The sequence below is a fragment of the Pavona decussata genome, unplaced genomic scaffold, assembly GCF_977016875.1.
Source record: "Pavona decussata unplaced genomic scaffold, jaPavDecu1.1 SCAFFOLD_384, whole genome shotgun sequence".
NCBI classification, from domain to species: Eukaryota; Metazoa; Cnidaria; class Anthozoa; order Scleractinia; family Agariciidae; genus Pavona; species Pavona decussata.
In genome coordinates, this window is record NW_028145757.1 from 258,034 (window position 1) to 272,002 (window position 13,969).

The window sequence follows — 13,969 nt, forward strand, 5'->3', positions numbered from 1 at the left end:
GCGACAGGTTGTAAGAAAATGTTGCCCGTATTACTTGGCTAGTTAGGTTCGTCGGACCGAAACACGCGAAATAAGTCCGAACGGAAAATGAACTCTCCTCAACTTTCAACAAAGACCTTGTCTTCCGCGTTGTTTTATCCTTCCTTGTTTATATTTACATATCTCTATAATCATCACAGACACAATCCGGTACGGTGTCAGCAAGTTAAGGCCCTGAAAACAAAGAACAGCATTGTTCCCGAAACTGAGTGAAAACTGAAGAGTGGGCACACCAAGTAATGCATCAGCTTACAGTTGGAGGATACGGTTGATAACTCGCTAGTCGAGAAATTTCTCTTCGTGAAAGATCTAAATTTGCACGAGCTAATGCTTAGTAAAAGAACAAATTGAATTAATTCCGGCTTAATAATACGAAGGTGGAGGCTGATTGATCCGGTAAAAGGTTTCCGGTTTTTTTATCAGGCTGAAATTCTCTACGGGGCTTTCTTCTTTTAGGTGGATGGAAATGCCGAAAATTTAATGGGAAAATGTTTCTCGAGAGTTCTAACTCCCTCTCCCAACCGTTTCCAGAGTCGAGGTTCAAAACGGGGGAGTAACAGGTACTGAATTTTGCTTTGCAAAAAACTCTCGTGAAAATCGACACCGCACTGGGTATGGTGCCGCAGGCATTGTCCCGATTAATTCTAATTTGGAAGCACCTCGCGAAGAACTGCAGACAAACACTGCTACAATACGTGGACTTTGTGACTAGTTCATTAGATTTCTGATCTTTTATAAATGACTGCTGGTCGGCAGCTTCAACCCCCTTATAAAAGATGACTTTTCCGAAACAAAGATTGATCAGAGTTCGACGCGCTGAACTGCTGGCTAGCACGCCTCCAGTCAACCAATCAGATTACACCGTGCGGGATAATAAACGCCACAATAAACAGGAAAGTCGATTGCTCAATAGCTTGAAATCATTTGAATGGTCACGGACTAGCAGAACTAAAACGCTACACCCACTAGTCACGAACAATGGTTGTAACATTTCTGTTCTCGGCGATAGTTGCTAAAGAAACCTTATGTTGCCTCGGTGGGAGAGAGAACTGAGACGAAAATTTGGTTGTATCAAATTTCCTGACCAAAACGGCTCAAAACGGTTCAAAATGCATCAATGCAACACCTTGGGGACCGCACGTACTATATATTTATATAGCGGAGTACTAGCCCCCGGGACTCAAACACTTGGTCACGTTGAAGAGATTCAAAAACTGACGCAGGCCCTTCGTTAGAATGAGCAGCGCTTATTCCAGAACAGTCAATCGGTTAAACACCTTACCGAGAGCTTTAACTGTTTAAAAATCACGATCTTCGTTTCTGAGGTTTCGACCCCCCCACTCTCGATCCATTTCGAATAATTGTTTTATCTCGGAGTACATAACAAGCTGAATAATAAAAAAAATAGTTAAAAAAAAAAAAAAAGAAACATTTCTTTGTAAATGGAAAACAAGCTTTATTATTTATAATATTTCGAGATTTATGTTTTTAACTTTGTCCGCACTGCGTGGCAGAAACAAGCGTGACGGTCAAAATCCGTCCAACACTGATCTGACACAAAGCAAAAATAGATATCCACAATTTCGATTTCAACAACAGTCAAGAAAAAAAAAATGAGAAAATTATTTTCCGTTCGTGCGGACATTATACAGGCAGTGACAGGTAATGGTCACGAACGCTCGCAATTATCATGGGTTGTCTTGGCAACGAGAACAATACACGCGTGAAGGTTGCGAAGCTAAACACTTTCTAGATTTTCGTTTCAGCACTTGGTACTTGATAAATTAATTTCATGAACGCAGTTTGCTGACAGCTGCGTATATCTATAATTACGCTTGAAAAAAATCCTTTGTACATAAACTGCCACTTGGTTTAAATAGTGGCAAAGTTATCGGGAAGAAAAATCCAGAAGATTTTTTAACATGTCTTGCGCACGAACTGAGAATTTCAATTTTTGGTAATGTCGTTGATTTTGCATTGTGAAACGAACTAAAAGAAAAGTTATTCTTTATAATGTCACGAGGATTAATGTTCTGAGTCGTCACATCCTGTGGACTTATTATGCGAGTTTTTCATCTTTGATGTACTGTATGCCGCCGACTTCCGACCCAAACAAGTCGGACACATGATTCGTCATGAGAAAAATATATAATCAACTCACGCACCAGTCCTATGACTCATGGCACGGATTGTCAGCTGACGGCCTTTTCTCGATCAAATCTATTTTTGTCAATGAAGTTTCCCAAGGAATTGATCTTAAGACTTTTCGATGGTGACATTTTTTGAGTAAACGATGCAATTTATTGACCATCTGATGATTTCGTGTTAAGTTTGAAATGTGTTGCCGCACGAATATGCAAATTTTCAAAGAAAACGAAAGAACCGCCCGGAAAAGTTTCCTTTACTCATGAACAAAAGCCTTTGTGTTTTCAACCAATCAGTTACCGTAAATTACATCAGATGACCTGATGATGACGAAATACTTCCTTTTATGGAAGGTAGGTCTTCGCGGACCTCTAAACACAAAACCCTCATTGCGTCAGTTCGTTCTGATGTGTCCTCAGTAATAATTTTCGTTGCGAAACTTTACCATCGAACTTATTGAGTATTACACCATCATGGCACTTGTATTCTACCTTGTTTGCTAGGAGGAAGGCCAGGCAGGCCTTCCAGCGAATCAAACCATCTACGAAGGTAGAATTAGAGCGATACGAAGCGATTTTCGATCGAATTGTTGTCGCACAAGAGCTGACTTACGCCATCGCATCGCCACTTTGGTGCAACGTCATACGTCTTACTTGGCAAAAACGAAATACACGTATAGTCGTACACGGACGCATTTTGCTGATTTGGCTGCCTCGATTTCTCTCGATTCGTTCCACGAAGAAAGAGTCTGTTTAAAAGGAAATTTGGTTGCTTTAAATGAACCCTTCGACGATTCGTTACCATCCCTATCAGCGTAATGCATCCAAAACAAATATTGAAGCTACGCCATTATCGAACTTGACTATAACGCATCAAGCAACGAAGCGGACAAATGATTTACCACAGATATGCAAGGTTGGAAAATACCTTTTACTGGAAAGACCCGGTGGAAGTGCTTTATACAAAGCGGTGGATACGGAGTCGAAAACAGAACTTGCTTGCAAGATAATAGACGTGAATAAATTCCGGGAGACACTAGCGCCGATGTTTCATCTGCCACCTCACGACGGTATCAATAAGATTATTGAAATTTTGGTCAGTGACTCGTACGCTTATGTATTTTTTGAGCGATCCTTTGGGGATTTACACTCGTACGTTAGAACGAAACGCAGACTAAAAGAAGAGGAAGCAAGCAAACTATTTCATCAGATCGTCAGTTCTGTTGCACATTGTCACGACGCGGGTGTTGTCTTGCGCGACTTGAAACTCAGGAAATTTGTGTTTCAAAATCCGGAGAGGTAAGCGCGTTTTTTCTCGATCTGTGAGTAGGGATGTTTTCAAATGTCTATGTTGCTCATAGCTTACGATAAACTCGTATTTCCATGTGCTTTTTTCTGAATCTATTCAGTATTGTTCGGTTAGCTCCTCGTGGCTAGATTGTGTGAGCTTTACGTAGCGTGGCTTACAAGCGGGTAGTGCAACTTTGTTGTGGTTATACATCTCTTAGCTACGGGCGCTGATTTTATTATTAGCGTTTTACGACCTCTAGAAAACAAAACTACGTTCTTGTTGGTTTGAGTTTAAACTTGCCCGTGACAAAAGACTTGAATATTTCCATGTAATATTTTCTTCATGACAAAAACAAAACATCGTTCGTGTAGATTTCAGTTCATTTCCGGTTCGGAGAGTTCCCGAGGCACCTGCACTTGGAATGCATGAAATCTCTTTCGTGGCGTAGTTTTAACGTCGAAGAGTAAAACAACTCTTACTATGTTGAAAAAACCTCTCTTCCTAACAGTGAAATTAAAGGGAATTGTGAAAACGTACAATCATCGCTGGATCCAAACAATTATGATAATTTTTGTGTGGGCCGATGTTTTATCATCTCTAGGGCTTTCGTCATTCGAACGCGCACTGCCTCGTTGTGGCATAAATAGAAATAGTAGGAGAAATTAAGTACGTAGGCGCTTTCCGATAAAAGTTTACTAGTCAGCGTTTTTGCTTTCACCACCCCCTCCGCAATTCTCCTTTTTGCGCTCCCGGAAATGGCGGGTGTCTGCGGCGGGAAATTTTAATCTTCATTGTCATTCAACCCGGTTACCCAGTTTACCAAAAGTGATCTTTATATCGCCAAAGGAAATACGATTAATTTTATTGGATTTCGATAAAAATGTTTCAGATCGACGGATCGGATTTAATTTTCGGCCCCATGATGTGAAAGTTTTGAGTCGTTGGCAGATGAAATCATTCTCCACGTGGCATTTCAAAATCTCTAAAACGTTGCAAGTTTGTCAAGCCGATGTAGCCACGTGGAATCACGCTCTCCTCATTGTGTTTTATTCTCGAGATAGACCTGGCCGTTACTATTTGGTCGACAAAGCATATATTGTGGCAACACAATTAACTCGCACGCTTTTATTCCAAAACCAGCAGCGTGTTCCGGCGGTTGCTCTTTGTTTCGAAGGTTTTAAAAAGATCATCGTACTTTGTTGACAATTCTTTGATTTATAAACGGGAAACGAATTTCAAACGTCGTAAAGCGAAACTTTGAACAAAACTTTACGAAGTCAACTTTAAATATGGATTTGTCATCCTGATGTAAGTGTGTTGTTTTTAGTAATCCTTGCTTTCGGATTACCTGAGATCTTCACAGTGTATTTTAAGAGAGATGTTTGATATTCGCCCATGCTCTCGAGTGCTTTTAAAAGAGGATAAATTACGAATAGATTGTACGCCATATGGGTGGGGGCATCTTTGGTAAGTTTTACACTCGCAAAACAAAGGCTGTTATTTTGATTTATCCGAGGTGTTGCGATTCTATTTCCTTGGCATGACGTTTGCTCTTCCACTTCCTTTTGATTTTATTTTGGTCTCACGCTAATTGTGCTCATTAAACTTTGTCGAAGGGCCGGAAAAATCGACGGAGAGTGTTCAGTTTAAATACAGCTGTTCTTTAAGAACTTAAATTTTTCTTTTGCCCCGAGAGAAACAAAACCAAGTATTTTGCTTTGAGAAGTAAAACGCTGCCATTTATTTTTATTGTTCATCGCTAAACTTGAGTTTTCAATTGACCTAGTATTAGAAACAAATTGTGACTTTCTTCAAACAACTTCAAACGGCATCAGATATAGAATTTCTTGTTCGTTAATGGAAATATTGGAGCGAAACCAAATAGGCAACCTGGAGCTGAACTGTTGCTTTCTGCACGAGGAATAATTTATAATGACATAAATTTATTGTGAATTGATCAATGTGAAAAATTAAACCTGGTCTTACATGTGGGGCAGATGTTTGCACTGAAAATGCATTCAAGGAAAATCTCGACAGGGATGAAAAACAAAAAGAAAATGGTTTTGAGCAAAAGTCGGATTATTGTAATTTTGAAAAACTCTTATTTCGGAAAATTTGTGTCGAGTTTATTGTTTGATTGCACTTTCATTTTCAGGCCCGTAACCTCGAAATGTTGTTCATTTTTAAAGATCACGGCGTTTCCGGGATGTAGATTGTGAAGAGTGAAATCATAATCAAAACGAAGATAAGGAATAGAATTCGGTTATATTACTTCGGCAGAAGAGCACGGAACTGGCCAAAAGGCGGTGAAATTAAATTCGAGCTTTGTAAAATTTTAGAGGCTGTTCAGTTGTGATATTGTCTTTTGTTATTGTTGACATGTTTTAATAGTTAGTGGTCTCTCTTTCTTAAGAAACACCAGCTTCCCTCCGCTGAATATCGTCCATGGGAAATATAACCATTACTGCACGTGCTTCAGTTCCACCGTATAACACGTGGCTTCGCCCTGTTTTGTTACCCTTAAACTTGACGCATTAATCGGTTTTAGAATTCGTATCATTCTCATTTTACATTCCCCAACAATAGTCCCATTTGCTGTTCAAATCTACGATGTTGTTATAAAACAAAGCCTTAAGCCCTATTTTCATGTCTTTATACCTTTTTTGGCATAAATCAACCACCATATGTCTAAAATTAATTGGAACACTGTCATTTGTTAACGTGCGTTCCAGTTTGGCCTTTGTTCCGCTTTTTTTCGACCTCTTTTTTCAGTTCTTTGTTTGCTGAAAAAAATCAAAATAATAGTACGACCTGAAACACGACACTTCTGCAGCGGTTGAATGAACCGTAAGTTTAGCGAAAAATCTTCGATTCCTTAAGAGTGCACTTCGTTTATCGTGTGTTTGAGACGAAAACATACTGTTGCTTTTTTTGCGTGATCTTCAATGCTCTGACATTTGCGCACGTGGCTCGTGGGGTCCTCGCTTACCGTTCTCTTTGTTCTTTGTTTGACTCCTCGCTTTTGTTTTCTTTGGTCGTTTAGCCCTAATTGCGGTATCGAAATTTCTGGACTCGGTAAAACAACGGTAATGGTAAATGAAAGTTCTTAGACGAAAAATTATGGCCACTTTTCTGAGGAGCAAAAATTACCCACACGGCGCAGCTTGAGTATTTTTATCTTGGGTGTGTTTTTCCAACGTTTTGCAATTGGCGAAAAACTGACGAAATAACAGCATCCCGGAACTGGAAACACTGTCTACCATGGCTGTTTCGTAACATCAAATGCTATAATCATGTGGCTAGGAATTGAGTTTAAACTTTTGAGAGAACACTACCCAACCGTTTCGCCCTTGATAACCAACGTTCTCGTTTCTTTTTTGTTCAGGACAAATGTGAAACTCGAAGGCTTAGAAGACGCCTTCCCTCTAGACGGTCAAGACGATACGCTGGAAGACAAACACGGCTGTCCTGCGTATGTTAGCCCGGAGATCTTACAAGCTAGTGGTGGTTACTCGGGCAAAGCCGCGGACGTGTGGAGCCTCGGGGTGATGCTGTATACTATGCTAGTGGGCCGGTACCCTTTTCATGACACCGAACCTAGCGTCCTTTTCACGAAAATTAGGCGCGGACATTTCACGATACCGGATACTATTTCTTCGAAAGCGAAGTGTCTCATTCGCTCAATGATGCGGCGGGAACCGACTGAGCGACTCTCAGCCAGGGAAATTCTTGAGCATCCATGGTTCATGTCGAGTTTTCACATTACTAGCCCCTGTAAAATAGACCAAAAACTGGCAGATCAAACGGTGCCCGACCTAGCAGCAGATGACACTACATCGTTCTTTGTTTGACTGTCACGTTTGTAGCAAATTATTTAAATATTCCCTGTACATACATAGCAAGGTCTTCGCTTTAAAGACCAAGACGCAAGGAGAGAGTATGTTTTATCTCAGAGATTTTATTAGATTAATTTTTACCTTTCAAAAATTATCGCTAGTTGTAGACCGAGGAGTCCCTCTAATTTCTTTATTGAAACGCGCGCGTAGATTGGCATTTTCCTGTCTCGCGCGTGTACTTCGCGTCCTTCGCGACTTGTCAGGAATTAGAGGAACAGCTCGTTGTCTATCGTGTTTGTGCATTTTTATCTTTCTTTTTGCCGATATCGACATCAGAATAATATTATCGGAAATTTATCGGACTTGCGTGTATTTTCAGTTAGAGAGGCTTTTTTGTGCTAAAGTCACGAGCTTTGCAAGGGAGGAAAAACGGCATTCTGAGCGGATTTTCGCTTCCGTGTGCTGTTTGGCGGGAACGCTGTTCATCCATGCCGGGCACACAGTGAAGGGCTTATGGTTTGGAGATTTACCGAGGGAAAAACGTCCAACATTTACTATGCTGCAGTCATGGTTCATCGTTGTGATTAAAGGTTGAGAAAAAGTCCTTGTGTCTTTTCACTTTGTTGTGTTATTATTGCTGGTTATCTTTGATAACGTTTTGCGAATCTTTTCCATTTATAAGTGCATGATCAATCAAGGCTTGAGTTTTCTGACTGGATAACTTTAATGCGCTGAACACTCCATACCTAGCAGATAGAATTCAGTGTTCCCCGGTTTTAAACTCCAAACATTTCGAAGCGGAATCTTACTTAGAGACCGGGACTTAGCGGCGCTCACAAACGCCCGTAGGTTGCAAACAGGCTTGCCTGTGAACAGAGCGAAAGTAACACTAACCTTTTACTAAATAACTTGGATCACCGAGAGAGAATACGCTCGTGATGAAAGGCATCAAATATTCTTGCCGAAATAAGTTGAATGTACGTAAGCTGTTCTATTTAAAGCGTTAAGTGCAGTTGCGGACTTCCGGGGATTTTGACGTTCGCTGTGGTTACGACAAATATACGACCCAAATTGAGTTCCGTTTTGATCAAACCTAGAACTCGAAAGAAAATTGAGTCGAATTTTGGATTTGCTACATGATCAAATGTGTATCGTCTAAATCGGTTCTTTCTAAATTGAGTAAGTTCTTAGCATGTCCTTAATCCCAGAACCAAGATACAAACGGTCTTGTATGCACGTCTGTAACACGGTGGCTGAAGAAATGTTCACTAGTTCCTATTTCTTTAATTCCTTCAACTGACAAAAAATTTAACTCTCGTAACATTTGTGAATCCTGTTTTTGAATGATTGTATGCGTACTGAAATGGAACACGAAGATATTGCGCTGCCCCCGCCCCCGACCAATCTCCAAGGGAGCGAGTTAGGTTGTTTGAATGTGGTTCATGTATCACCCGGGACACTCTGCTCATATTCGCCGCGCAGTCGTACAGTTCGTTTCAGTGGGGGACGTGTTTAGTTCCCAAATGATCTATATAACAGACTGGTATTATTTAGAAAAGGAACAAGTTAGAAAATGAAGATGACTTTTTCCGGAAATATATCGCTTTTGCCCGAAGGCCGACCGGTATTTAAGTGAAAGGGGCGGAGTTGCTCTTCGGCCACTGGGCATGGGAGAAGTGATTTTGACCTTGGCATTTCCTGTTATTTTTCTAATTTAGAATTTATTCATCTCCACATAATATATTAGAAAAAAATAGTATAAATATTTATAGGGAGAGAACGAAAGAAAAAAATATGCATTATAAAACATAAACCGCATATACATAGGCAGAACACATTTTCGTGCCCTAGCTGATACTCTGCTTAGAAATCAATGCACGTTGGTTTGGTGCCGCCGTTACCAATAACACGAGAAGAAATCAAAACAATGTCGATTATACCTGTTAAAACCGGAAATGAACTAGCCCGCGTAGCAAGGGTTTCCTTTGGGGTTTTGTGCGATTTTTGCAGTGTGAACGCGCGGTAAAGCGAAACACGCACGAAAACCCAAAACCCAACGGAAACGCTTTTCTACGGCGCAGGCTAGAAACGAACGAGTTCAACGATACATGCTTTATTTAACAGCTGTACCCCGGAGGGTTTTTGAACAACCAATTATATTGAAAAATATTACTGGTAGTATGTACAAAATATATGTAAAATATAGAATATAACGGGACTATACGATACAATTATCGTGCTGAAATTACTAAGAAGACAACTTAAGCATAGACTTTCAGCTAAGTCGTTTGCCCTCGGTTGATTCTTGAGATATTCCGCATACAGAACTTTGACAGTTTTGTACTTATTTTATTCCCGATGCAGACCCATGATAACGGGATTTCCAGTAGGTCTCGATTGCGACTCTGGAAGTCGTGTATTCAAGAGCGTCAACCAAACTTGTTACATGAATATTGTGGTGCAATCTGACTGTGGTTTATTGGCCAACTGCCTTGTATTCTGCTAGATTTTTTCATAGATATGAAGGACGCATTCAACCCTTGCTTGCTTGCCCTCTGTAAAATCTCCAGTCTCTGCCAGAGTTTGTTGAACTTTCTCGTCAAAGTGCTATCTCGGTGATCCTGCGTTCCTTTTCAAAATTAACTTTTTGTCCGACTCAGCGGGGCAAGAGCATACTTCAAAAATATACTAGGCCAACGTTCGAAAGACTGGAGTTGAAAGTAATCGCCGCGCTTTGTCCAGGGTGTTCTCATATCAGTTTGAAGAGGGATTAGAAAGGCTTAAAAATGAGTTTAATCTGTCGCCTTAAGGAAAAACGCGCAAGTTCATAATTACCGAAAAAAGGTTAAAATACTACAAGACCAGCAGAAATGTATGAAAAACTACCCTGCAACCTTTGTTGGAATGTTGACACACGGCATATTATTCACAGATTAAAAAGTTTTTATCCTAAACCTGACAACTCGACTAGACGTTTGACTCGTGGGATTAAATTCATTCTAACAAGATTTTTCCTTAATTCTTTCCTCCAGCAAAACGGATTTTCACTTATTGAAAAGTCATCTTTCTTCCGTCCAAATCCTTTCCCGCCACGTAAGTTGCCTGTGTTGCGAGTTACAAGAGAACTTTCAAACGCGCAGCAACATCATAGAAACCGCACGGCCTCGATCGACTTTTGATTAAAGAGGATTAGAGAATTGACAACTGAAGTTTACGTAGCACTAGCTTGTTTAAGGGGAAAGCAATTAATTATTTTTCGCCTCAAAAGTGCAAACCAATCTGACAATATTGAAATATTGATGCGTTCTTGACAGAAGTTCCGATACTATTGAAGTGCCGATTATGATCATGTTTACATCAAGATTATGATAAATAAGTTAAAAGCTGCCATTTCTAATTATTCACAAGGGTAAACTATGTTTATTTCTAAGAATAGTAAGCCCCACCTATACGCCCAGGAAAGCTAATCCATAGTTTTATCAGTGTTTTACAAGGTTGTGCCTTAAGTCTCGTCACAAAAACATAAATCCGTGATATTGTCCTCGCGACACCCTTGGATGAGTAATAGTGTCCGTTGAAAAGACCAACGCAAAGAGTTATAAATTTTAATATTCGACTTGAATTAGAAGCCTAGTAAAACAGTTAGACGATACTGCAATATTTGGCACGGACCGCAAAGCAGGACAGTGTGCCGTGAGTGTCTGATTGTTTGTTTTGGTGATCTTTGACTGAGGGTCAATTTGGAAAGATTGAGTTGCCATTCCAAAAGTTGGGGAAAAAACCCCATAAATTCGGGGTTTCACGGAGCCAGAAAGCTAAAAAAATACACCTTTTATTGCTGAGCTACTGTATTTGTTTTGGGTAACTTTCATAGGGTGACGAGAGAAGTAAATTTTACGGGACTACTGTATTTTTGCGGGTGATAGTTGGCATTTTTGTGGAATCTATATTTTCTGCGGTAAATATCGTTTCATAGTTGAATTGGACCACACCTAAGACTACGTTGCGCAACACACCTGTAACGTTTCCGTTTCAAGACAAAGGACACATGGGGTGCTTATCATTTGCATGGAATCCAGTTGGAAAATCAAATGGCACGCATCATTCCATTTGGAGTACTTCTGAAATTATGGGCTTCTGGTCAAATGGATGCATTTTAATAATTACTCCTTTTGGGATTTACAGCTGATGTTCATACATTTATACATTCATACATTCATATTATCCATCTTCTGTTAAGTAAGAGAAGCTAAATAATTTCGTATTAACGCCGAAAATTTCCATTCGGGTGGTTTGCGCAAATGATAAGCACCGAAGGTTAGGGGTACTTATATTAGAGACCTATAGACTGCAGTACGAGTACAACTACCAATATGAGATTTGACTTCATGTCTTCAGCGAAGTACTAAGAAGAGATATACTCGCTAGGAAGCTTCATTTTACTCCGGGTTTGTGAGCCACGAACTTGACGCAGTTGTTTTCAATGATGATAGCTAAGCCCTTTCGTGATCCAAAAAGATGAGGTCACCTACGTCTCGAGGCCTTGTTTTCGCCACTACGCCGTTCTCACAAAAGCTCAGTCGTAGTAAAATGACGTCCGTTATCTCGTTTTCCCGCCAAAATGACACTGATTCACGCGTGCGCACTCTTTTTCTATTGGAAAACTTATACTTGCAGTCGTACTAGAACCCAACTGACTCTATTAACCCTCTATTTTCAATAAAGAGCCCATATGGGGCTCCTGCAGCGGTAACAGTAATTCAGAAAACAGTTTCTAAGATCCGGATCGCAAGGAAATTTACAGGCGATCATTTGGGGGTAGTGGAAATGCACGCATAAATACTAGGGAAAGGCGAGTCATGGATATTTGCGTTCACTGGTCGCAGCGTCCTGACAGGCTCAGGTCAAGTTCCACGGTCGAGGTAGGTACAGTTCATGTCCATGTGGGTGTGGTCGAGCCTTAGTGGACCCGTCAAGGAAGTTAGTTTAAAACTGTGGCAGTGATGCCGCGTTGACGGCGTGACAGGAGGAATGGAGGCGAATATTTGGTCAACATAGATGATAAGGTAATTTGACCACCATAAAGAGATTCGAGTGCTGACGTTTCATGTGTTAGCCCTTCGTCTGAGCGACTGACCCGGTATTGTATCTGAACATTTTACCTTAAAAGAATATTTAAAATATGCACCGAATCATATCCGATTGGGACAAATGAACGGTGCCATTTCTAAAGACACACCCTCAGTTGCGCTGATCATTATGATATAAGGACTGTAACTCCACCCGTACAATTAGGAATTCGAATGCTACAGAAATGATGACTTTACACGAGTGATTCTCCTTTTATTCTCAACATTATTCTTAGGCAGTACGTTATATTATTTACCAGATACTCGTCGACGATTGCACTGAGAGTGTCCGTTAACAGATCGTGGCGAAGATTTTTAACTTTTAATTTTCGGTCATTTTTCTAAGCCATGACGTCAATCAATTAGTCGACTCAATCAATTAATAACAAATTTAATAACATGTTCGATCTGCGGATCGAGATAAGAAAGCTAAATTGGATCAAAGTGAAAGCTTATTTCTCACTTAACTCCACCCAAGTTCTATGAAGTGTTTTGCTGAGATATGAGGAGACGTGAAGGCGATCAAAGAAACACTGATGGATCCAGGAGCAAAACAAGGTGAACCAGGGAAAAACAAATAGCACTGACGTTTAGGGATCAAGACTAATGACTGTTACCCCAATGTCTAGTGTTAGTAATGGACCTAATGAAGGTAATACAAATTTCAGTCGGAATTTAGCAGAACTCATTGTGTGTGTTTTTTAGGGAAGTAATACTATGTTGCAATAACTTTTGTTAGTGATTTTGTCATTTTGTGTGCGAATATTACTGCATATAGAGAAAATTTTACTGGCAAACACTAAGTGAGCATTTTTATACGATTTTGTGAATTCTGTATTCACGAAGACGCTCAGGTATATACAGAGGCTGAGGAAAGATGACATATAGGTGGCCTTTTGTACATTTTTTGTACTGGCGGCCGGGACTGGAGAGGACATACCCTCATCCATACTGATTCAGAACTGTATGTACATAAATGGTGAACCCTCTATGTAAACTGAACACATTAGTTTCTCGATTTAAGGGGTGTGTGTGTGTTTTTTTTTTTAGCTATTTTCAAAGAAAACGACAAAACCTTTAAGTTTACAAAACAAGTTTCGACAGAGACTTCTGTCATCTTCAGTTAGCGGTTAATGTACAAAGCGTTAATTGGAAGTTGAATTTATAATCTTTGAATAGACAAAAATGCTAATTATGATAAACGGTCACAACAAAATGAACATGAAACGTGACAATGTGAGAATTAATACAAGGATAAAACAATTTGGGTCTGAAATAGTCGACTGGCTATTTTGACGAGTTTTGCTGTTTTGCCTAATAATTTGGTCTGTATTAGCCTCTCAAGCAGTATTTTTTAGGCTCGTAGTATTACTCTTCTTCCATGCAACAAATAACACAACGCCCTAATTTTTTTTTGATATTTTGTCTTTGGATTAAAATATTCGCGAGCTCGATTGTTTCAGTAATTTGGAAGGATTCCGTTCGCCTGCCTTTTCTTCGTTAGTAAAGGGTCTCTGATACGCGGGTTAA

The 13,969-nt window shown here is 40.0% G+C and overlaps 1 protein-coding gene across 1 annotated transcript; it reads left to right on the top strand.

Moving 5' to 3' along the window:
* Positions 1-2,585: 2,585 nt before the first annotated feature.
* Positions 2,586-7,914, top strand: LOC146451773 (tribbles homolog 2-like). The gene is made up of 2 exons (XM_085098626.1): positions 2,586-3,482; positions 6,860-7,914. Exons 1-2 carry the CDS (start codon positions 2,962-2,964, stop codon positions 7,323-7,325), a joined length of 987 nt encoding a protein of 328 aa, XP_084954752.1. The 5' UTR covers positions 2,586-2,961; the 3' UTR covers positions 7,326-7,914.
* The last annotated feature ends 6,055 nt before the right edge of the window (positions 7,915-13,969 follow it).

Excerpts from the sequence above, each read along its gene's own strand:
- LOC146451773 (XM_085098626.1), top strand. The coding sequence starts at position 2,962 with ATGAACCCTTCGACGATTCGTTACCATCCCTATCAGCGTAATGCATCC. Across the intron at positions 3,483-6,859 it reads GTGTTTCAAAATCCGGAGAG|GACAAATGTGAAACTCGAAG; the intron begins GTAAGCGCGTTT and ends TTTTTTGTTCAG.